Below are 22,950 nucleotides of genomic sequence, written 5' to 3'. Positions count from 1 at the left end.
CAACGTCCATACAGGAAACGTCATGCTGCTGAGTGTACCTGTCAGGGAGTCAGCTGAAAACCAAAGGCTGACATTGTGAATGAGGTGTGAAACCTGGGAAACCTTTTTGCTTTCCTTTCCTTGACTATTTTCCTTTCTTTACTCTAATCAATTGATAGCAATCTCAGAGGGCCTCATTATTTCTTAATTATAGATAGGCTGGCTCTCGATTTGGGACCAGAGTTTTATGAGGGCTGTCATGCATCATGGCTCCCCTCTACTTGTGGTGTAATTATAAGACAACAGTTCACCTTGGTCTGGTCTCTGGGAGGACAGCTAAGGGCTTCTGACTCTTAACGTGATAAAGGTTATCAAATATATCAATAAATATATTATTTGACACAGCAGTCTTTAACAGTATGAGCACAGAATGTTGTTATTCAGATGATCTAGCATGTACTTGATTGACAGAGATCCTAAAAGGATACTAATGCATCTTTAGCTATCATTTAGCCTGTAGCATACTTCTGGTCTGCTGTCACCATTAACAACGAACATGACATTTAAATAACAAGCTCTGTGATTCCCATAAATTATTGAAGATAAAGCATAACACTAAAATGAACACATTGTTCATGAGTTTATTAGATAATCTGTGCATTAGGAAGTAGGGAGGTGAAGGTGATAATGTTAGGAGGTGGTGAGCATGGTACTCAAATGTCCCTTATGTTTTACCTATACCTATACCACTACACAAAACACTATCTGAAGCAGATTTGTAAATGATACATTCCTGTTCAGTTTTATGCTATTATGGATGCATCCGTTCTTTCGTTAGTTAGGCTATGATGTTAACAGATGAAGTACAGGCTCTAATAGTTTGGCTTCCACCAGATAATTGTGCATAAACAGTCAGAGGCAGACTCAGGCTGCAACACTAGTGGAGCCATCTATTATTTCCTAACAGTGTTAAACTGCCCCCTGGTGGGCATACAGTACAGTGCACCCGTAGGTCCTCCCTTAGTACGAGGCAGGCAGACCATGGAGTCATGTGTATAACGTGTTCATTTTATTTTTTACGGCAGTCTCCCATCCAAGCACTAACCTGACCCAACCCTGCTTAGCTTCCGAGATTCAGGGTGGTGTGGCTGTATATATAACATGTTACTGTAATACCTAAGATAAGTCATGCGAGATTTATCAAAATAAGCCTAGATTGTTTTGGGAATAAGCCTGGATATTCCATTAGCAATGTTTATGGAATACCCCCTGGTTTCACAGACAGGCTGAAGCCTAATCCTAGACTAAAAAGCATCTTCAATGGAGATTTTACATTGAACGTGTGATTTAGTCCTGGGCCCAGTTGGTCAAAACGTTTAATCTGGATCAGTATGATGATGATCAGATTCTTATTTGCTATCCAGGATCAGATGTATCTGGCTGATTTTGAGTCGTATAGGGGTAATCAGCCAGCTCCATCTGATCCTGGATAGCAAATAAGAATCTGATCATCATACTGATCCAGATTAAAGGTTTTGACCAACTGGGCCCAGGACTAGGCTTAAGCCTTCTCTGTGAAATGGCCCATTATGTGTCATGTAGTGTGAAATACTCATGGTTCTGAAGCTGCTGTTTCCAGTATGTTGCTTCATGTTGGCGTATCTACACAAGGAAAGATCAAGTGCGACTTAGTTTGAATTTTTGTTTAATAATTGAACTCATACATAAAAAAAAGTAAATAGGAAAAGCAAATTACAACAATCACGTTTTTCTTTAAAATACCAAATACTTAAAATAGCTTAAAAGGATTGATGATATTGAACTTATAAAAAGAGCTTTAGATATGTGCAAAGCAATGGGTACATAAGGTGCATAACAAAGAACTTCTTCGCAACATAACAATGTGTAAAACACAACTTCAAAAACAGAAAAACGCAAATATCGAGAAAAACAGCCACACAAAAGGTTGTTATTTAACCATGCTAACCAAACAAGACATGAGAACAATCAAAACACACCCTTAGATAGCATGTTAAGTTTCAAAGTGCATTAAACAATTGCAAAAAGAGTAATTACAAAAAATTGTAAAAATGAGAAGCCACTTACTTCACACAGAAATTACAACGGCTAGTGAATGTTGTATTTTGTAAAAAAAAAAAAAAAAGATGTGTGTGATTAAAACAGTTTTTTCATGTTGGGCCAAATCCTTCCTCAATCTGTGTACCAGAACCATTGACATGAATGCATGTTTTACGTGAACATCTGAGTTACACAAATCTCAAGCAAGCTCGGGTTGGGCCAGGTGAGAGTTACTTCAGAACCGGGCTTTCTTGTCTTTGCGTCCGGTGGCTTCTGACGATGCATCTGTCTTCCTTTTGTGAGCCTTAAAAAACAAATGACAGAACAATCAACTGCTTTTGTCGTGCATGTAAATGTTAAGATGTACCATACATCATGAAATCATTCTTAACACATTGAACCATAGGTAAACAACTACTGTCAAACACCCCAGCGCTGACAGAGGGCGTAGGCCCATACTGTCCGAGGTAAAAAAAGAAGAAGAAAGTTACTCTGCACTGCAGAAAACAGTTTCACCTGAGAACACTGTAATGGGCGTATTTCACAATTCTATTTCAGTGTGCAGCTTGGGAGAGTGCTAATGAACTTGACACTTGCCGTGACACCGTGCTGTAGTGCCACTGAGCTAAATATTTACCTTACCACAGCAGATACTGTAGCCTTACCGCAAAATGCCAAAAATACAGGTAACTTTTTCTTCCTGAATAACTTTTTAAAAATGTGAACATTAATTACAGCCTGGCTTTTTGGAGCCCTCTTCTTCTTTTCAGCACGCTCCTTTTCCTCCAATTCCATATTTTCTTTTTCAATTAGGGAGATGAGAGTGTTGCAGCGTCGTTGGAGTTCCTGGGGGAACAAGCGTATCACATGGATGTCTGTCAGTCAATATTAAATATTAAACTATTTCTTATTCAGTACATAATGTATACTTCTTGTATACTTGCAAGCAAGCAAGAAAGCGCATCCTGATAGTCCTCAAGTAGACCAATGTAATTTTTCAGTCTTTTCCCTATTATATTAAAGTGCAGTATTATATTGAAGTGAGCATTATATTAAAATGCAGTATTATATTAAAGTGAGTATTATATTAAAGTGAGTATTATATTAAAGTGAGTATTATATTAAAGCGCAGTTTTATATTAAAGTGAGTATTATATTAAAGTGAGTATTATATTAAAGTGAGTATTATATTAAAGTGCAGTATTACGGTATATTAAAGTGCAGTAAGCTTTCAAATGATACGTCATACATTGAAATTAAAAAGTAGTTGAAGAAGATATGCTTATTTGAATGTTGGTATACCTCAAACCAAATAGCGTAGAAACGCACTCTGAATCAACACACAGGCAAAACAGCTGCTAGTAGGCTAGCGCTAAAAAGGAACATCACTATGAACAACAAGTGCATGTTTAGCACATCACAACATGCTGAACATCAACATACTAAAAACACATAACTACACATAATTAGATGATCACACAGTCCTTGCTTTTGAACACGTCCTAAAACGTATGTTTGTTTACAAGCCATGTACAGTGTGGGAAATAAGTATTGAACACATCAACATTTTGTCATACAGAAAGCGCCTTGAAGCTGTCATTACAAACAAAGGCTTCTCCACTAAGTATTGAATACATTTCAGTTAGTGTGTTCAATACTTTTTTCCTGTTTCATTACACTTTATTTACATATGGACTTTAATGTTTAGATTTTTTGTCTGGATTGTTTGAGTTAATACCAATGTCTCGTGCAAATTTCACTTGAATAGGCTCATTGGAAATACATTATGTGTTCAATACTTATTTCCCCCAATGTATCACTTACCCAGTAGCCTATACAAACGAGGTAACCCTAACAGTGAATCCAATTCCTAAATTATACGTATTTAGTGATCCTAAAACTGTTGTTATATAGAGTGAGCTCTTCAACACTTAGAACGCTAAAACACTAAACACAAAAAAAACGGAAACGGAAAAACAAAAACATTTTCTTTTCTTTTGTTTTTTTATGCTTTTTGCTAATTTGCGTGACTTGAATTGCCAACATGCGGCCCTTTTTACCTGACTGTCACATATGTATTACAAATGTACCATATTTTTGAATAAAACAAACCATTTATTTGATGTTATGATGATGTTAAATATGGTAAAATACTAACTAGACTAACTAAACCTCGGTGTCAGGTCAAATAAGTCTCCTTATGTTTGAGAACCCCTCTTTAAGGTCAGAGATTTGAGCTTTGACACAATACTAAATGGCCATGATAAATACTAAATGAAACAGTGTGGCCAAAGAGAGAAGCAAAGCCCAAAACCATTAATAAACCACATGCTTCACCTTTAAGTACAGCACATTCTCCAGGGCACACTCTTACCATGGCTGTTCGGGACTTGATGAACCAGTCAAATCTGAACTGGGGGGCATTGCGGACACACTGTCTGAGTTCCTCATAGACATTCTCCTTATCAAAGCCCATCTTGTGGAGCATACATATCAGGAACCTGTCCTCCTCCTCAGTGTAGTTCTTCCCTTTATTGGTACCATACTGTATCCTTAACTGGTGAAACGGAGCCTTGTATCTGGCAATCTAAAATGATCAAATCAAAATAACACTTTTTGGTCAACTTGATCGAATAAATAGTTATAGTTGTAAATAGTTAATATGCAACCTTAAATAGCCTCATAGTGAATGACAAACAAATGCATTGACTACAGTCTACTTTAGCAATTATTTGTTCAACTTGTACCCAAAGGATGTCCATTAGAAGTATGGTGGTGTACCTTTGCGTCCAGCGCCTTCTTAATGCTGATCCTGCGCTGGATGCGGGCCTCGCCACGCTCAATCTGGGCCATGATCTTCTCAATGTCCTGGAGCTCATTGCACCGCTCCCAGAAAATAGCTAGAAAATAAAAGGAATATCGATATGAAAAGACTAGCACGTTTTTATACACGTTTAAAAAGTAAGAAAAGATGATAATGATGTGATGTTATGAAAAAGCTTGATTTGAATCTCACCAGAATATTCAATGACCTCTTCCGGGCTTTTGCCCTCCACTTCACGAGCAATGTTGTCAATGTCGTCACGGCCATATTTCTCATTTGCTTTGATGAATTGATTGAAATCTCGCTTGTTCCAACTAGTGAACCCCTGTGAAAACACAAACATAGCACTTGTTAGATGCTCTAGAATGTTTTATGAAATGGCCAAATTGTGTATGAAAAACGGTAAATGAAACTATTATCTGTCGTTCGGACGAACACGACGTGACACGGGATCGACAGCGGTCTTTATAAAACACGTATCTCATCGTCTAAGAATCTGGAAAGCCACCACAGTCTTTACACCGAAAACGAGTGGGAATTAATTTGTGGAACGTCTGGCCACGGTTTTCCCGAAAAAGCGGTTTTGTTCACGGTCTTCTGGCAGCGCTGCTTTACCTGTGTGAGGAGCTTCTCCTTCTCCTCCGTCTCCTCTGGGCTAAGAGGCCCGGCCTCGTCTATCTTCTTCTGCTCCTCCTTCTGGACCTGGGCCGAGTTGGGGATGTCAGGGCTCCGAGGGACCTACAGCACAGACAGCAGAGAGCTCCTGTGAGAACATTCACTGAACATTAACATAAATATCTCTCTCTCTCTCTTTCTTTCTCTCTCTTCCTGGTGTGCCCAGGCTGACAGCGGAGCGCTGAGAAGATGTACACGGGGATCAGCTGGCATGGTGGGAGTGTGTCTTCTGGGAGTCGGCCATCGTAGAGGAGCACAGGCCTCCAATCTGTCTCAGTTCAGCAGGCGGCACTGGCAACCGGTCCTGGGCACAGCCAAGCAGTTGGGAGATTCACAAATGTGGCAGTCGGGACATGCTTCTTGGACTCGATCCTCACTCCCACAAGGAATGTCTCAAACGAGAAGCCAAAGTCAAAAAGTCATTTTTCAAATATTCAACTTCTGAAATAGTAGTCAATAGGGTTCGACCTGCAAGAAGTGACATACAAGCATACAGAGAAAAAACACCTGTTCATCTCTCTCTCTCTCTTTCTCCCTCTCCCTCTCTCTCTCTCTCTCTCTCCCTCTCTCTTTCTCCCTCTCCCTCTCTCTCTCCCTCTCCCTCCCTCCCTCTCCCTCAGACAACGAGCCGCCTGTACGTTACCTTGTAACCTATGGTCTTCCTGTAGTGAAGGATCTCCATTTCCAGCAGCTCAAACAGGCGAGGGGGGAAGAACTGGAAGTCCTGGATATTAGGCTGTTTGGGGGGGCGTGGAGCCTGGAAGGTACAGATATTGATTTCTAATCATCAGCATCATGTATCAGGTAAGGTTACATCAACATACATCACCTCCTATCCCTGACTGGGCATGATCATTTTTGATCATTTCCAAATAAATTCAGAATGAGCGATGAGGAGAGTTTCCCTGAACATGAATAGCGATGTCATCATTATCTTTAAGTAGGGACGCTGTGCAAGGCCTTGAAGTTCCTGTGTGATGGATGTTGTGAGCGGTCGGTACCTTGGGGGCTCTGGGTTCGCTGACACGCAGGGCCTCTCTGAAGTAGGCATCCACAGCGTAGTTGGCTTTCCTCTCTCTTTTCGGAGGTTCAATCCACTCCATCATGCTGAGCTGAGAAGTAAGACCCAAGACCATGACTCACAATGTCATCAGAACACACAGCTGAGCTGAACATGGTTTAGAGATCACGCTGTATTGCATACACCTGTATCTTCCTTGATGAAGTGACATCATGCAGTTCTGGCTGTGAGAAAAGTAACATGAAAGTGACTATTTCATATAATATGAAGTATATTTTTATATATAAAAGACATATAAATATTTATATATATATATATATTTATATTTTATATAAAGTAACTATTTCACTTAGTTGCTACGGTCCATCTTCCTACGAAAACCTAATGTCATAAAATACATTTCTGAAACCCTGTATGGCTCTGACGGTGCAGTCACATCCGCTCTGCTGCAGCTGTTGACGGAATTATAGTGAAAGATTTGACTATGCTGCAGTTAGGGGCCAGGGCTGCACGATACATCGTCTCAGCATCGTCATCATGATGTGTGCATGTGCGCTAGTCCCATCGCAGGACATGCGATGTCAAGTAAGGCCAATGAGGCTAATTCTAACTTTTTTGCTGCTTGATACAGAAGGAAAAACATGCACGCTTCTCATTTTCCATGACTAGTCTGTCTGATAGAACATAATTTACTCAAGCGTTTGTTGCTAGTGATTGACATTCAGGCTCTGCACAGCAAACCACCAATCACTGATCATCTTGATCAGTTTATCAAATAGTTTCTATCAAATAGTTTATCAGGTTTATCAACCAAGCAGGCGCCGCCCCTGGTAGCCGTAGTCCTAGTGTGTAAACCACTCAGGGGGCTGGTGTACAGCTGCTGTTTTATTTGTTATCATTTTGTGTAAAAGATGTTTACTACTTTGCTATTTACAAAGAAATAGGTTTTAATGGTGGAATAAAATGTTAAATTACCCACTTTGTCACTCATGTTAATTCCCTGTGATATGAAGCTTCCATAATGTTCTGTTTTGACCTGTACATAGTACAGAGATATAGCCTCCTGTAATCTGGTATAACCTGGAGTACAGAGATATAGCCTCCTGTAATCTGGTATAACCTGGAGTACAGAGATATAGCCTCCTGTAATCTGTTATAACCTGGAGTACAGAGATATAGCCTCTTGTAATCTGTTATAACCTGGAGTGCAGAGATATAGTCTCTTGTAATCTGGTATAACCTGGAGTACAGAGATATAGCCTCCTGTAATTTCCTGGATCTTCATTCATTCACAGATGAGCCCCCTTTTTTTAGGGAAAGCAACATGCATTATTAATATCATGACATTGACTTTAGCCTGGATTGATAGAAGAGTATTATATGAATACAATGGTGTCATGGCGAGTCAACCAGTGTATTAAATGACCTAATTTCCCCCTGCAAAATCACTTCAGAGGAGTAGTCACAGTTCTCACCTGCTTTTGTGTTTGGTGCGTTGAAACCAACTGTACAGCATTAAAGTTCAAGAAAGGATGGTTCACCCTAACCCTAATCCCAACCCTAACCCTAACCCTAACCCCTAAGTCTTCAGAGTAAAAAAGTATTTTTTTTATGCAGATGCAATCCCCTACAAAATCACGAAATCATTGAAACTTCCTGTATTTCCTATCGCATGTATAATGTATAACGCTGAAGAAAAAACGTATTGCAATGTCGCTTTTTTCCTATATGGTGCAGCCCTAACTGTAGTGTAGTGTCACTATTTAAAAGCCAGAACTGTATCAAGTGATCTTGTTGAATGGACCTATCGCTAAGCCACGCCCCAAAATAGAAATTCAGGGCTTAAAGTGGGAAAAAAATCCTGTGCCTGAAACTTTTTCTTGGGGAGTATCACAGTTTGAGATATTGGGAGAGCGGGTACAGAAGACAGCTTCTTGTCTCAATGTTTAAATGCATTAATACTATTTTATAGTCAATACTAAATATATGTCTCAATGTTAAAATGCATTAATACTGTTTTATACTCAATACAAAATAAAATAATATATTTAGATGTCTTTAAAAGAACAAACTGATAAAATCACTTAAGGCCAAACGGATTGCATCACTTATTAAGCCACTATCACTATAACAAGTAGAATACTGATGACTAGTGACCAGTCAAGACCATTGGACTCCAGGATATCTTTGAGCTCCTGCATGAGGGCTGACGAGTTGGCGATGTTTACTTTCCTGCTGGCTAGGTGTTGTTATTTTGGCCAGATTATCATCAAAAAATCGAACAAGGACATTGAGGATTTTGTCCATGTTAAGATTAGTAGCTTCGTCGATATTCATTGAAAACGTTGCTTTTTTAAGCTTTTCACACAGCCGTTTTTTCAATTCCGGGACAAAGGCCATGTGTGTTTAAATAGCTGACGTGCTGATTGGAAACGGACAGCTTTGTCAGTGCATTTTTGTCTTCTGATAGCTTCTTGCACAAATCAACGAGTGGCTGAGCCATTGTGAAAGACAGATCATGTTCAGCTATAAACGCGCACACTCAGATCTTTTGCTCGCAAACACAGTCGGTCATTGAAGATGAAGTGGTAGGCTACCTGTAGCCGTCGCTCCCGGCAAGGTTGTTGTATGAGCAAGCGCTCGAACCGAAGCTTGGTGACCGGGATCTGAGGCATGTCGAGCAATAACCTTCTTCCCACTACTATACTATATACTATACTATACTATATATACTATATATACTATATACTATACTGCCGTAGGAGAGTTTCTTTGAGCACGGCATACAGAAACAAGCACCCGGCTCCCTCAGTTTGAGGCACCACGTCCCATAAGGCTTCCCGTCACTACTCTCCTCTATCCATGCCCAGCGCCATTCATTCCTTACTCCTCGTTCTAGTATAGCTGTGTCTTCGCCAGGTTTAAGAAACTTGGCTTCCATTTTAATAGACTCTTATTAAAGTTAGCGAGATAGCGGGCTGCTAAAAGTGAACGTCTCTACAAGCTAACATTACACTCATTCAAACTTCTTAAGGCCCGCCCCATACCACTACTCTGCCTCCGATTGGCTAGAAGTCGTTGGTTGGCTTGAGCAATGTGATACCATTGGTAGGCGGAACTGTCTCTTTGCTGAAGATGACTCTTTAAATTACGATGTAAACAAATAGCATGTGATTTTTTAATTGATTTTTTGCTAAAAATTCCCCTGCGCCGGAAATCCGGCACCGTGCCGGAGAACTTTAAGCCCTGGAAATTGTCCAATCATATCACAGCAAAAGTTACGACAGGCAGAAAACTCGGACAAACAACTCACTAATATCTGATGGTGAAAAGCTTCTCGACTAAATATTCTTGTCATCTTAAAAAAATAATTTAAAAAAAACATGTCTATGACTTGCTGTGGTAAATCAGAAATCAGACATTTGCCAACTCCGGCCATTGTAAGTCATTGAATGTCATTCAGTCACAGTCGGTCAGTCAGTCACTGTCAGTGAAGCGTTGTTTGTTTGTCCGAGTTTTCAAAGGGGGCGTGGCATAGCGATAGGTCCATAGTTCAATACCTTTTGCTTTTCTCTGTAGTCCTCGCCTTCAAAGTTGTAGAGGCTGGTCTCTGCTGCTCCTGTGTCCACGGTGAAGTTCCTGAGGGAGCTCTCTCCCATTTGTTCCATGCGCTCGTTCATCTCAGCCGTCTAAGACAAGTGAAAGGTTATGGTTATGGACTGGTTATGAATACAGAAAGAAGTCCGATGAAATATCTTAAATCGAGGCAATATATGCTGTATGACTTGTTTCAAGAAAATTTGGCAAGTGAAATGTTCCTGTTCAGTTGGCAGATAATTTTGCTTATTTTAAGTAATGTCCTCCATTTTGTTGCTTTTTTTTCTTGTTTTTGAGAGCTGACTTTTTGCAGTGTACAGGGTACCTAGCAGACTGGGCTGATCTCTTCATAGGGTCCTCACCTTCTTTGCCCCTCTCTCTAGAAGGGTGTTGATGTCTTCGTCTGTGAGCTCGCTGTCTTTAGATGCAAAGACGTGAGTGGCCCCGTGCCTGATCATCTGCAGCATCTCGTCCTTCCCTAGTTTGGTGGACTGCTGGTCGATCAACCTCCCTAGGAGGTGGAAAGACGTAATAAGAGGTAGTGGTGACAGACTGAATATTCACAATGTTCCAAGACCCAACAGTAGCTCCTTATAGCCATGTCTTAGGGTCTAAGTCCCTCTCTTAGCTGGCTGAATGTCATACAGGGACTTACAATAAGTGTGGTCTAGATTTAGGCTCAAGCCTAACCAAGGCCTGTCCTGCCTGGCCCAAAAACTATTTAACTAAAAGCTGAAGTCATAAGAGCCACAGAAAAAGCTTGAGTCTCAAAATCAAGTCTGATTTGCAGTTTGCTGAAATATTTTCATAATAATGTGGTAAGATTTAAAGACCACATAAAAAACTAAAAATGTTATGACTCCCATCGAATAACTACTTTGGGATAAAACATTTTCTTTAAAAAAAAGCCATGCTGAATACCTTGTTGTATAACAATGGAGTCTAGCCTCAATTTCATCTCAGCTCTCTCTACAATCCTCTCTTCGACTGTATTATCAGTGATGAGGCGAAACACTCGCACTGGTTTCTTCTGACCAATTCTATGAGCCCTGTCCTAGAGGGTCAGAAACAAAGACACTGATTGCCTTAGTTTAACAACTGTGTACATTTCTCTGAAACAAGACACATTTCACATGAAGCACATAAACAAGGTCTGCAGAATATAATACTTATATCATTGTTGCCAGAATTGTTGTCTGCATGACGTCTGGTGTTGAAAACTAGATCAATTATGCCAGGATTTCCTACTTATAATTACTTGCCTAATAATTACTTTTCATGAAGTCAGGGGGTGGTAGTGGAGAATAGCTTGTGCCAAGAAATTCCATGCAGGAAATACAAAGCTGAAAAGCTTTTAACTTGGGATTGCAGGTGTTGTTGGAGCAACACTCAGGGTTAGGGTTGGAGACGCCTGACCAGGACCACAGTCTGGTCCAAACGTCTGACCAGGACCACAGTCTGGTCCAATCTCCTGACCAGAACCACAGTCTGGTCCAATCTCCTGACCAGGACCACAGTCTGGTCCAATCTGACCAGGACCACAGTCTGGTCCAAACGTCTGACCAGGACCACAGTCTGGTCCAAACATCTGACCAGGACCACAGCCTGGTCCAAACGTCTGATCAGGACCACAGCCTGGTCCAAACTCATGACAGGACCACAGTCTGGTCCAAACTCCTGACCAGTCTGACCAGAACCACAGCCTGGTCCAAACTCCTCACTCTTGTCCCTGACTGCTGCTCCACCTTTTTTGAGCTGGGTAATTCCTTTTTCTGTACGTCATTATGTTGTATAGAGCGCTACACCCCTGTACCCTTTGGGTACTTTGGAATTCTGTGCGCGACACTAAACAAAACCAGTTTTACCTGTAAAAAAAGGTGCTTTGTATTTCCTGCCAGGAATTTTTGGGCACTCCACTATTCCTTACAAATGTTCAATAATTACTTTTATTTTATTTTATTTGTTATATAAATGTTCATTAACAGACACCCAAGTAAGACACAGCTGAGATGTTTCTAACCATGGCTTGCAGGTCCACTTGAGGGTTCCAGTCAGAGTCATACAAGATGACCACGTCTGCAGTAGCCAGGTTGATGCCCAGCCCGCCTGCTCTGGTGCTCAACATGAAAATGAACTTGCTACTGTTTGGAGCGTTGAAGCCCTCTATGGCTTGCTATAAAAAATGTCATAAAGAAAAGGCATGTTATAATGTATATACTTATATATAAAAGGCATGTTATAATGTATATACTTATATATAAAAGGCATGTTATAATGTATATACTTATATATAAAAGGCATGTTATACTGTATATACTTATATATAAAAGGCATGTTATACTGTATATACTTATATATAAAAGGCAGGTTATAATGTATATACAGTGGGGTGCAAAAATGTGGGCACCCCTGTTACAATTAATCTCAAAGGCCCAGAAGTTGAAATGTGTTAATCTTAATCAGATCCGATCAGATTTTGAAATCCCATTTTTTGTGATCCAGGATCAGACAACTCAGCCAGATTTTGTCCCAGTATTTCAAAGCAATTCAGGATAGGATCACCCTGATCCAGATTCAGACTTTTCAAGATTACTAGATCCTGAATATCAGTGCTTTAATCCTACCGATCTCCATCTAGTGGATATGAAAAATAATACAAGGAAGACAAGAGACCACATTGCAGAGACATCGATAATGTAAAAAAATAAATAAAATAAAAAAACACAAATACATAAAGGACATAAAATCATAATGGAGTACTGAAGAGGCGTTTTGCATGCCTCAACTATCTGAGAGAGGAACCCCAACGAGCATGCCGCATAACACTGGCTTGTATTGTGCTACACAATATCCTGTCCATGGCAGAGTCCCCCTCTCTGACAGCCATGATGAGCCCCTGGCACCTGCTGATGATCTCGGCCCACCTATGGATTTCCCTCTAAATGAGAGACTGAGTGGTGGTGCAATGCCAGATGCTATTGTCCGCAATTACTTTTGAAAGGTGATGACAGATGATGGACCTTTCTTTTGATATTTTTTCTTTAATCTAAATTACATTTGTGATTGACACTTTGTTGCGATACTTTTATGAGCATAAACATTTATGTTGTGACCAAAAAATAAAATGTATTTGTCATGAAGGCTAAAATGTGGTATTATTTCAGTTAACAAACTTTGCCATCTTATTTATATTCTAATATTAATATTCTATTATTATAGAAACATATTTTTCAAGAAATTGTATAGTACATTTTGCTCTGGTAATCCACTGGAAATCCACCCCTCTGGTGGGATCAAGGTAATACAAAATGTTGTGATCAAACTGATCCCAATCCTGTGTTGTTGGTTTGAACAACCGTTTTGAAGATTTGATCCAGATTAAAGCTTGGATTTGATTTCCTGATCTGATCGGATATCAAAGTGATCCTAATCCTGTTTTTTGGTTTTGAACTACCCAAAATCCAAATCTGAGCCGATCAGATAGGGATTAAAAGTTTTGAACTACTGGGCCCAAGTGGTTGAAAGCAAACCTGAACACTAAATGCTACAAAGTTAAACATGACACCTTTCTGCACATTTTAAAGCAAGGTTTCTTTTTATTTTCATAAATGATAATTTAAAAAAAAGGAAAAGGGCCCTGTGCACAAGTTTGTGAACCCTTTTGGATTATTCTTTGTTACCTTTTGAGAAGATGATTACTAAGGCCCAGACCAAGGTGATTCACTATATATTCTGAAGTAACTCCATGCCTTCTAAAGTATCCGACTGCGGTGGCTGTTGTGTCTGGTGTTAAAAACCATGGATTCCTCTAAACAGTTTGTCAGGATGTCAGAATCAAGATAGTTCACTTCCACCATCAAGGAGAAGGCTACAAAAAAAACTCTCACAACGTTTCAAACTACCCATTTCCACTGTCAGAAACATAATCAGAAAATGGACAATAAATGGAACAATTGAAGTCAAGACAAGATCTGGAAGACCAAGAAAATGTTCAGATAGAATGGCCCGAGATCTGGTGAGAAATGCTCAGAAGAACCCACACATCACTGCAGAAGAGCTGCAAAAAAGAGTAGCAGACACCGGTCTAGTGTTGTTCACAGGACAACTATAGAGCGTACCTTAAACAACAAAGACCTACATGGCAGAGTTGCCAGAAAGAAGCCTTTCCTACGACCTCAACACAAAATTAAGCGTTTGAAGTATGCAGTAGAAAACCTAGAGAAACATTAGTGCTTTGGACTGACAAAAACTAAATTGAACTTTTTGGCCACAACCAAAGGTATGTTTGGAGAAAAAAAGGTGAAGCATTTGTAGAGAAGAACACCTTGCCAACTGTTAAGCATGGAGGTGGATCCATTATGATTTTAAGTTGTGTAGCAGCTGAGGGCACAGGCAATATTGTGCGTTGGAAGGAAGAATGGATTCCACCCAAATATCAAGACATTCTAGAGGCTAATGTTCGAAGGTCAGTCCAGAAATTGAAGTTGAAGAGAGGTTGGGTATTCCAGCAAGACAATGACCATACCTCAAAATCAACCATGAAGTACCTCCAGGAAAGACGGATGAAGGTTTTGGAATGGCCATCAGTCCCCAGACTTGAATATTATTGAAAGTCTGTCGAGAGATCTCAAACACGCTGTGCATGCAAGAAGACCGAAGAATATTTCTGAGCTAGAGGTGTTCTGCCAGCAGGAATGGGGAAAGATTCCCAAAACAAGAATTGAAAGATTGGCTACAGGAAACGTTTGCTAGCTGTTATAGTTGCCCGAGGAGGAGTTACAAAGTACTAGCTGACAGGGTTCCCAAACCTTTGGACAAGGCCCTTTTCTTTGTTTTATTATTTTTAAACTGTAAAAAGTAAAAAACATCTTGCTTTAAAATCATGTTTAACTTTAGTTGAACCCTACCTGTCTGGCCTCATGCGGCGTGTTCCCGTCCAGACGACAGTACTCAAACCCTCTCCACATGCAGTAGTCCTCCAGGATGTCCAGGACTCTGGTCATCTGACTGAAGATCAGGACTCTGGACCCTGGGAACACCAATGACATCCAACACCAATGAGATCCAACACCAATGACACCAGACACCAATGACACCCAACACCAATGAGTACAAACCCCAATGACACCCAATACCAATGACACCCAACACCAATAAGTACAAACACCAATGACACCCAATACCAATGACACCCAACACCAATGACACCCAACGCCAATGGGACCATGAGGGAATACCATACACACAGGAAATAATTATTCATCAGGCTTCTTGTGAAGGCAGGAAGGTTTCATTATTGTCATTTTAAATTAGCATGGCTGATAATAAAAACTAAAAAGCATACGATAAATTCAACAAGTGAATCCTGATATCTTTCAACAGTATGTAACCATTTGGGCATGAAGTATTGAATAATTTCCCTTTTCACATAACCAATTCCTTATCAGCTGCTTTAAGGCATTGGGGTTAGCACAGAAAATCCTTACAAAGTCAGAGTCAACTGGCATGGCATGTTCTGTATTTCTTCCTTTAAATCCCTTTCCTCATAACTTGTTAGAGAACCTAATGCATTCATTGAACTCTCAAAGAGGGTTAAGCACCTTGCTCCTGGACTTTGGGGAGCAGTTTGTCCAAGGCCACCATCTTGCCGCTGTTGGTGACCAGGTGGGTGTCAGTGGTGTAAGGTGGGCCAGGCTCGGCTCCATCAAACAGGTATGGGTGATTGCAACACTTCCTCAGCTGCATCAGGATGTTCAACAGACGCATCTTGTCCATCTTTCCTGCCGAGTTGAGGATGTCGATGTCCTTCATCAAGATCTTTGTGTACCTGAGATACATCAAAGAAATGCAGTTTTTTAACCTAGTTCATTAAGCCAGAAAGAAAGTGGATTGGATTTCATTAGAAGAAAGGTTAGACCAACAACAACAAAAACACAAGCTACAGTGTATGGGTAACAGTGAGAGTGAAAAGATGACTACAAAATGTGTAAAACACATACCATTCTCTCTGCATCTTACTCAGTCCCAGATAGATTTTCACCTCTTTCTTTGGAGGCAGGCTTTTCTCCACCTCAGCTTTGATGCGGCGCAGAAGGAAAGGCCTCAACACCTACAACAACAAAGAAGAAAGAAAAAAAAGAAGAACTATCTAATGAAAGTGTGAATAACTCACAGTAAATCAATACATTATTTGTAGACCTGTGTTTCTTTATATCGGCTGTTATTCGGTATTATCAACAAACCAGTGGAAAAGGAAGATGGCTGTAAAAACACAACCTACCGCATGCAGTCGCTCCACCAGCTTCTGGTCTCCCAGACAGTTGTTTGTATCAAACCAGGAATCAAAGTCCTGAGGATCAAAAGGAAAACGCCCCTTTATTTTCAATGCAAAAAGACTTTTCATAAAAGCTAAACAGTCTTTGAGGGGAAAAATAAAGAATGAGGGTTGAAGGGAGGATTGTGCTTTGGATTCAGAGCAGCAGAGTGGAGTGTATAAGAGAACGAGACAGCACAGAATACATATGATCAGCTACAGCCTTCAGGACCTGACAGTAGTAGAGAGCTGTGCCTGAGGCTAGCTTTCCCTGTCTGACACATCTGGGAAAGTCAAGAGGGATATCACACAGGGGCTGATTGACTGAGACTCATTGAAATAGACAATATTAAGATACAGCTGGAGGGTCTTTCGAGACAAAACAACAAAATAATGCAGTTGCCTGGAGCAACATAGTATGTCAGTAGTATAATTCTAAGGATGGCTAGAAGAATAAAGGGACAAGAGACAGGGAAGGACTCACGTTGGCAGAGTTGAACACATCTGGTAAGAGGAAGTTGAGCAGTGACCACAACTCATGGAGGTTGTTCTGCAAGGGTGTTCCAGTTAGAAGGAGCCGGTTGGTCGTTTTAAACTCACGAACAATCTCTGAGAGCTGGGGGTTGCAAGGAACAATCTCAGAGGAGAAGACTATACTCACTTAAATATAACACCTTAGAGCATCAGGCACAGAGTGGTCATGGTCCAGCAAAAGGGAGCTGGAACACACAAAATTACTTTTGAAATCCATACCTTGGACTTCTCATTTTTGATCCTGTGAGCTTCATCAATGACAAGGTATCTCCAGTTGAACTTCTTGAAGACTGATTTCTCTCTGATGACCATTTCATAGGATGTGACACAAACATCCCATTCTCCTGGCATCATGACATCACGGATGAACGCAGCCTGGGTATGGCCAATAAGACGAAAGTTCATCAAATGAGTCATTAGTGGTCTTTGCGACAATAAAGGTGTTATTACAGGGCAAATTGTGAATCAATATAAATTGTGAGAAGATAAAAAACCACTGAACACACTCTTGCGTCCTTGTCACCAATGAGACAGACAGCCTTGAGGGTGGGTACCCAGCGCTTGAACTCATTCATCCAGTTGTGGAGCGTTGATTTGGGCACCAGAACCATGTGCGGGCCTGGGATGTTCCTGTAATGCTTCAGGTATCCCAGCAGAGCAATGGTCTGGAGGGTCTTCCCCAAGCCCTGGGATCAATACACACATAACAAAAACAGTCTTGAGTTCAGATCCAGTGAATAATGATAACTACCAACCACTGGTGCCTATTTCTGGTAAAAGAACATGAACCATTTAGGCCGATGTGTTTTAAAGTAGTCATACCATCTCATCAGCCAGGATTCCATTGATGCCATTCTCATAAAGGGAGATCATCCAATTAAGGCCTCTGACTTGGTAATCTCTTAATGTTCCATTTTTTACATCTGGAAAAAATTGTTAAAACACTTGTTAAAAAAACTAACAAATAAAACCATTATCAGCTGTTCACAAATGGCTGGTAATTGTCATGAAAGGTACAATTCTTCTATACTGAGACACGGCTAAATGATTCTACTGAGGGAACGATGAAAACACACAGGACGGAGACTCTTCAAATCGAACCAAGACGTTGGCAGCCTTCCTGCTCTCAGATAATAACTCCTCATCTTCCTCTTGTTCTGTGCGACGGTGGCGGTTACTGAAAACGAGGTGACAGACAAGTAATGAATCAAACATCTTTATAGTATGTCTGGAAAAGAGATACAGTGCTTTGGATTATTTATGATGTATGCATAAAGGTAGCTTGGTTATCAAGAGTGACTGAGATATAGGCCTGTCCATTAGAATTGTGTTGCAACAGGACCGCTTTGACCAAAATAGAAGTCACTTACTCTCCAACAGAGAGAAGATTTTGTTTTTCATCCTGTTTGATGCGAGGGCGCCCAAGTTTCACTTTCAGGGGTGAAGTAGGGGACTTCTGGGATGCAGGCTGGATAAAGTGGGCAAAGAGTTCTGTTTGCTTCAACAGAAACTCAAACCGATTTGCTCTGTCTGTTTTCTAAAAAAGGAAGAAACAAAGAAAATGGAGGAGCGGAAAAAAGAACAGAAATACATCAATACCTGTTGGTTATTTTTTTGCTTGTTACACATAACATATAATTTAACTACACATCATAACATATCATTTAACTACACGTCATGTCATTTTTTTTGCCTCTTACAGACCTTGCAGTCTGTGTTTACCCACGACATTTTACATTGTTTTAGTGGAAATATTTGATTTTGACTTTAAGTTCCAATTCTCCAATTGCCTCTTAAGAGTGAAAAGTCCCTTGCTGTGTGCTGTGACGTAGGATTTTCTATGAGACTTGCTTTACCAACTCTGCTGACACGTTTCTCTGGGTGGAACTAATCCCACCTTTCTGCTCTGATGTGCTTTTTTCGTAAAATGAAAGTGAAAATAACACTGGCATTAGACTTCAAAATGTATTAGTTATTATTCTAAAAATATCTGGCCCAGAATTCAACCAATGATTACATTACATCACATGGTTATCACTACTCTATACACAGCAAATGCAGCAAATGCAATATGATGTGTAAAATATATATATATTATTTTTATACAATATTATATGTAAAATGTAATTAATTATACACAATTGCTAACAACCCTGTACCTTGGGTAGGTTGTGTATGTGTCTCTGTCTTGCCTGTAATCGTTTGTATCTGTAGGTCAGATCTACACTGAAGCTTTAGAGTGGACCCGGAGCAACTCCAACGCTTCAATTCTACAATCCAGAGAATGATGGTTCCCCCTTGGAGTATGGTTCCTCTCAAGGTTTCTTCTTCCGGGTGGAAGGTGTGTGTGGGGGGGGGTTGCTAGCGGACATTTTTCTTGTCGACGGGGAGGGGGGGTTATCGATATCGTATCGTATGGACTTACAGTAGATGCAGTGCAAATCCCAAAGATTGCGCCACTCACATAGAGTTAAAAAAATGTGCTTGCGTAATAAATGGGAAACACTGTTGCTGTGAGTCACAGTTGAACTGTGTGTATGTCTGTGTGTCGAAAATTATTTTGTTCACAAACAATTCTGCATGCCAAATACACTGTACATGCAAAAACCAGAAAGATTCTCCCCCCTCCCCCTCTTCTCCTCATATTCAGGATCCACCTCAACCACCCTCCCGCCTCCTGTCCCCCTCTTCTCCTCCCTCCCCCCTCACCCTCTTCTCCTCCTCCCTCCCCCTCACCCTCTTCTCCTCCTCCCTCCCCCCTCACCCTCTCCTCCTCCTCCCTCACCCTCTCCTCCTCCCTCCCCCTCTCCTCCTCCTTCCCCCCTCACAGTCTCCTCCTCCCTCCCCCCTCACCCTCTCCTCCTCCCTCACCCTCTCCTCCTCCCTACCTCCCCCCTCACCCTCTTCTCCTCCTCCCTCCCCCCCTCACCCTCTCCTCCTCCCCCCTCACCCTCTTCTCCTCCTCCCTCCCCCCTCACCCTCTCCTCCTCCCTCCCCCCTCACCCTCTTCTCCTCCTCCCTCCCCCCTCACCCTCTTCTCCTCCTCCCTCCCCCCTCACCCTCTCCTCCTCCCTCCCCCTCTCCTCCTCCCTCCCCCTCTTCTCCTCCCTCCCCCCTCACCCTCTTCTCCTCCTCCCTCCCCCCTCACCCTCTTCTCCTCCTCCCTCCCCCCCTCACCCTCTCCTCCTCCCTCCCTCCCCCTCACCCTCTTCTCCTCCTCCCTCCCCCCTCACCCTCTTCTCCTCCTCCCTCCCCCCTCACCCTCTCCTCCTCCTCCCTCCCCCCTCCCCCTCTTCTCCTCCTCCCTCCCCCCTCACCCTCTCCTCCTCCCTCCCTCCCCCCTCACCCTCTTCTCCTCCCTCCCTCCCCCCTCACCCTCTTCTCCTCCTCCCTCCCCCTCACCTCCTCCTTCCCTCCCCCCTCACCCTCTCCTCCTCCCTCCCTCCCCCCTCACCCTCTTCTCCTCATACTCAGGATCCACGTTCCCCTCCACTTTCTGAACAGCCTTTGGAGGTGGTTTCAGCAGGAATGGGGGATCTTCTACCTGGAAATGAAAAGTAGGCAGTTCTTTATTTCATTTTTGTACGCAAATATTATTGTCTTTTTTTTTTTTTTTTACATTTTCAGCACAATAGCAAAGTATAACCTATATGCCAATGTTGAGGAACTAAAGCCAAATAATTGTACTCTTGTGCAGTTTACCTACAGTGATGCTATTCTGATTCTCTGATTCTGATATTACAGTAAAGTCTTGGCCATTTCAGAGACCATGGTTCACTCTCAAACATAGATATTTCAAATGCACTGTCCTCTAAATCCATTCAACGTATTGCACACATCTTAGATGCCTAGATCTATGATTGGACGTGGCTCGGGTACCACTGTCCTCAATACACTTGACGGACAGAAGTGATTATGCCAGCATTTAGGCTCAAGTGTCCGAGACCTTGTGTTGGCTGGACGGAATTAATTGCGTGTCCGATTTCAAGCTACGGTATTCAAAACACTCAGCTAACGTAGCCTATTCTTCACATAATGTAAGCCAAACAAACTTGACATTCAACCGACGCGCAACAAGCAGACAGCTGTTGAGAGGAGACAGGTGGTTTTCCAGTGTGCTGTTCCGGGCAGGGGAGTGAATATGACAGAAGACCAGCTACAGTAGGCAGGGGGGGTTCGGGCTGTGACTCGGGGACTACGCTACGCTACTGGTCACAAGTCTGCAGCTTTAAAAGTATGTAGGGATATTCAATTGTATTCCTAAATAGCCTTTACATTGCACAGGGACGCGCATTATACAGCCCTTTGGGCCCACCAACATCTGTAAAGAGGTAGGGCAGATGTGGAGCCTGCTTCCCGCCATGTTCCCCCTCACTCGGCCCCCCTAAATGAACAATACAGCAAACTTATACACACTGTATCTCCAATATCTGCCAAAAGAAGATGTCCGCTTCTATGCTTACCTCCTCCGCCTCGAGTTCAGGCTCTTTTGAAGTTGACGGAACCTCTTCGTCTGACATTATGGCGACAAAATGTTTGTCATGAGTTGTTTTAGACCTGGCTGTGTAAGTTCAACATGGCAATAATATTGCTACGTCATATCAGACTGTACATAAAAAGCATACGCCCCCTTGGCGAGACAACATCTCGCGTGTATACAGCAGGGAAGTACCGCGATGACACCTTCTAGGGGTGCGTTCGTAGATTTGCTCTGGAAATCTGATCAGCACTCACGGAATGCCTCTTGTCCAATCAAATTACTTGGTCCCTTAATGACGTTGAACCCAGTGTGCGCTCTGGCGATCTCAGAGAGAATTTACGAACGCAGCCACCGTCTAGCTATGGCAAATTGGGTAAGTATATGACTAAACACAAGGGGGCGATCGGTGATAACTGTGAAATTGTTGATGTCTAGTTCAGCATGAGTTCAGGATTAGTATTTATTTGATCTTTTATTAAACGTTTATTTTAGCTGAGCAAAGTCTCTTTTTCGGAGGAACCCTGCTTACAAACATGAAACACATAAATATACATACATATTCAAGTTACAAACATAACTCATTAATTACATATCAATAACGATGTACATTTACACAATATAATAAATTAGACCATGTATATGCTTCAGGTGACAGATCCTTTATTAAGGTCTTAAACTGATCAAGTAACCATAATCTAATTTGAGTTCGCTTTGAAGATCGTTCTAAGTAGTCCGAGGGGCACAGAAACTAAAGGCAGATGTACCTGGTTAAGACGAAACTTGTGGAACTTTGGTACTCTGAGAAACTGCAAGTGGAGAAGGGAAGTCAGGCAAAAGTTTTTGTAGAAGAGCTTTATATGGGAGCCAATGTTGGGCCCTTCTACAAGACAAGGATGGCCATCCTACAGATTGATATAAGGTACAGAGGCTACGAAACCAAATACCAGTTATAAAACGTATCCTCAATCCAATTATTTTAATGTGTTGGTGGCTGCATGGATAACATTATATCTCCATAGTAAGGAACTGTTAGAGCGTTGCCTGAATAATTTCCTTCCTATCCTCCATATTTGTCATAAATCCAGATTCCTAGATATGTATAGGATGTAACCCCAAAAAAGTTGAAGGCAGTCTGTAGACAAGGACGTACATGGATAAACAATGGTGTAATTTACAGGTGTAATTTACAGTTAGTTACAAGGGAACCACTATTGTTAATATAAATAGTGAAGAGCACAGTCCTAAATTGCATCCTTGAGGTGCTCCTTTAGCGATGTCTATGAACTGGGATTGCAAACCAACACATTGAGTTATCAGTTAAGTAGTTCTGGAACCAATTACAAGCAGTTTCATTTAAGCATGGAAGGCGGTCTTTCCAATAATAAAGAGTGTTGAATGCTTTAGGAAGATCAATAAAGAGGGCTGTACAGTGCTTCCTCATATGAGGA

General features: G+C 41.5%; 1 protein-coding gene across 1 annotated transcript; it reads right to left on the bottom strand.

Annotated features, from left to right (window-relative positions):
• Window positions 1-1,725: 1,725 nt before the first annotated feature.
• On the bottom strand, window positions 1,726-21,566 carry smarca1 (SNF2 related chromatin remodeling ATPase 1). Its single transcript, XM_080528678.1, has 24 exons — window positions 21,486-21,566; window positions 20,477-20,566; window positions 18,393-18,559; window positions 18,099-18,199; window positions 17,845-17,945; window positions 17,529-17,708; window positions 17,242-17,397; window positions 16,973-17,104; window positions 16,456-16,524; window positions 16,175-16,284; window positions 15,776-16,002; window positions 15,083-15,204; window positions 12,196-12,348; window positions 11,097-11,229; window positions 10,538-10,686; window positions 10,139-10,267; window positions 6,559-6,669; window positions 6,201-6,314; window positions 5,498-5,620; window positions 5,075-5,207; window positions 4,840-4,958; window positions 4,433-4,645; window positions 2,794-2,904; window positions 1,726-2,362 (listed from the first exon to the last, which is right to left on the bottom strand). Exons 1-24 carry the CDS (start codon window positions 21,540-21,542, stop codon window positions 2,294-2,296), a joined length of 3,069 nt encoding a protein of 1,022 aa, XP_080384804.1. The 5' UTR covers window positions 21,543-21,566; the 3' UTR covers window positions 1,726-2,293.
• Window positions 21,567-22,950: the final 1,384 nt, after the last annotated feature.

Source organism: Nansenia antarctica (assembly GCF_963989245.1).
Source record: "Nansenia antarctica genome assembly, chromosome: 4".
Taxonomy (NCBI): domain Eukaryota; kingdom Metazoa; phylum Chordata; class Actinopteri; order Argentiniformes; family Microstomatidae; genus Nansenia; species Nansenia antarctica.
Note: the sequence above shows the minus strand (reverse complement) of the source record. Positions and strands in the feature narration are given on the sequence as shown.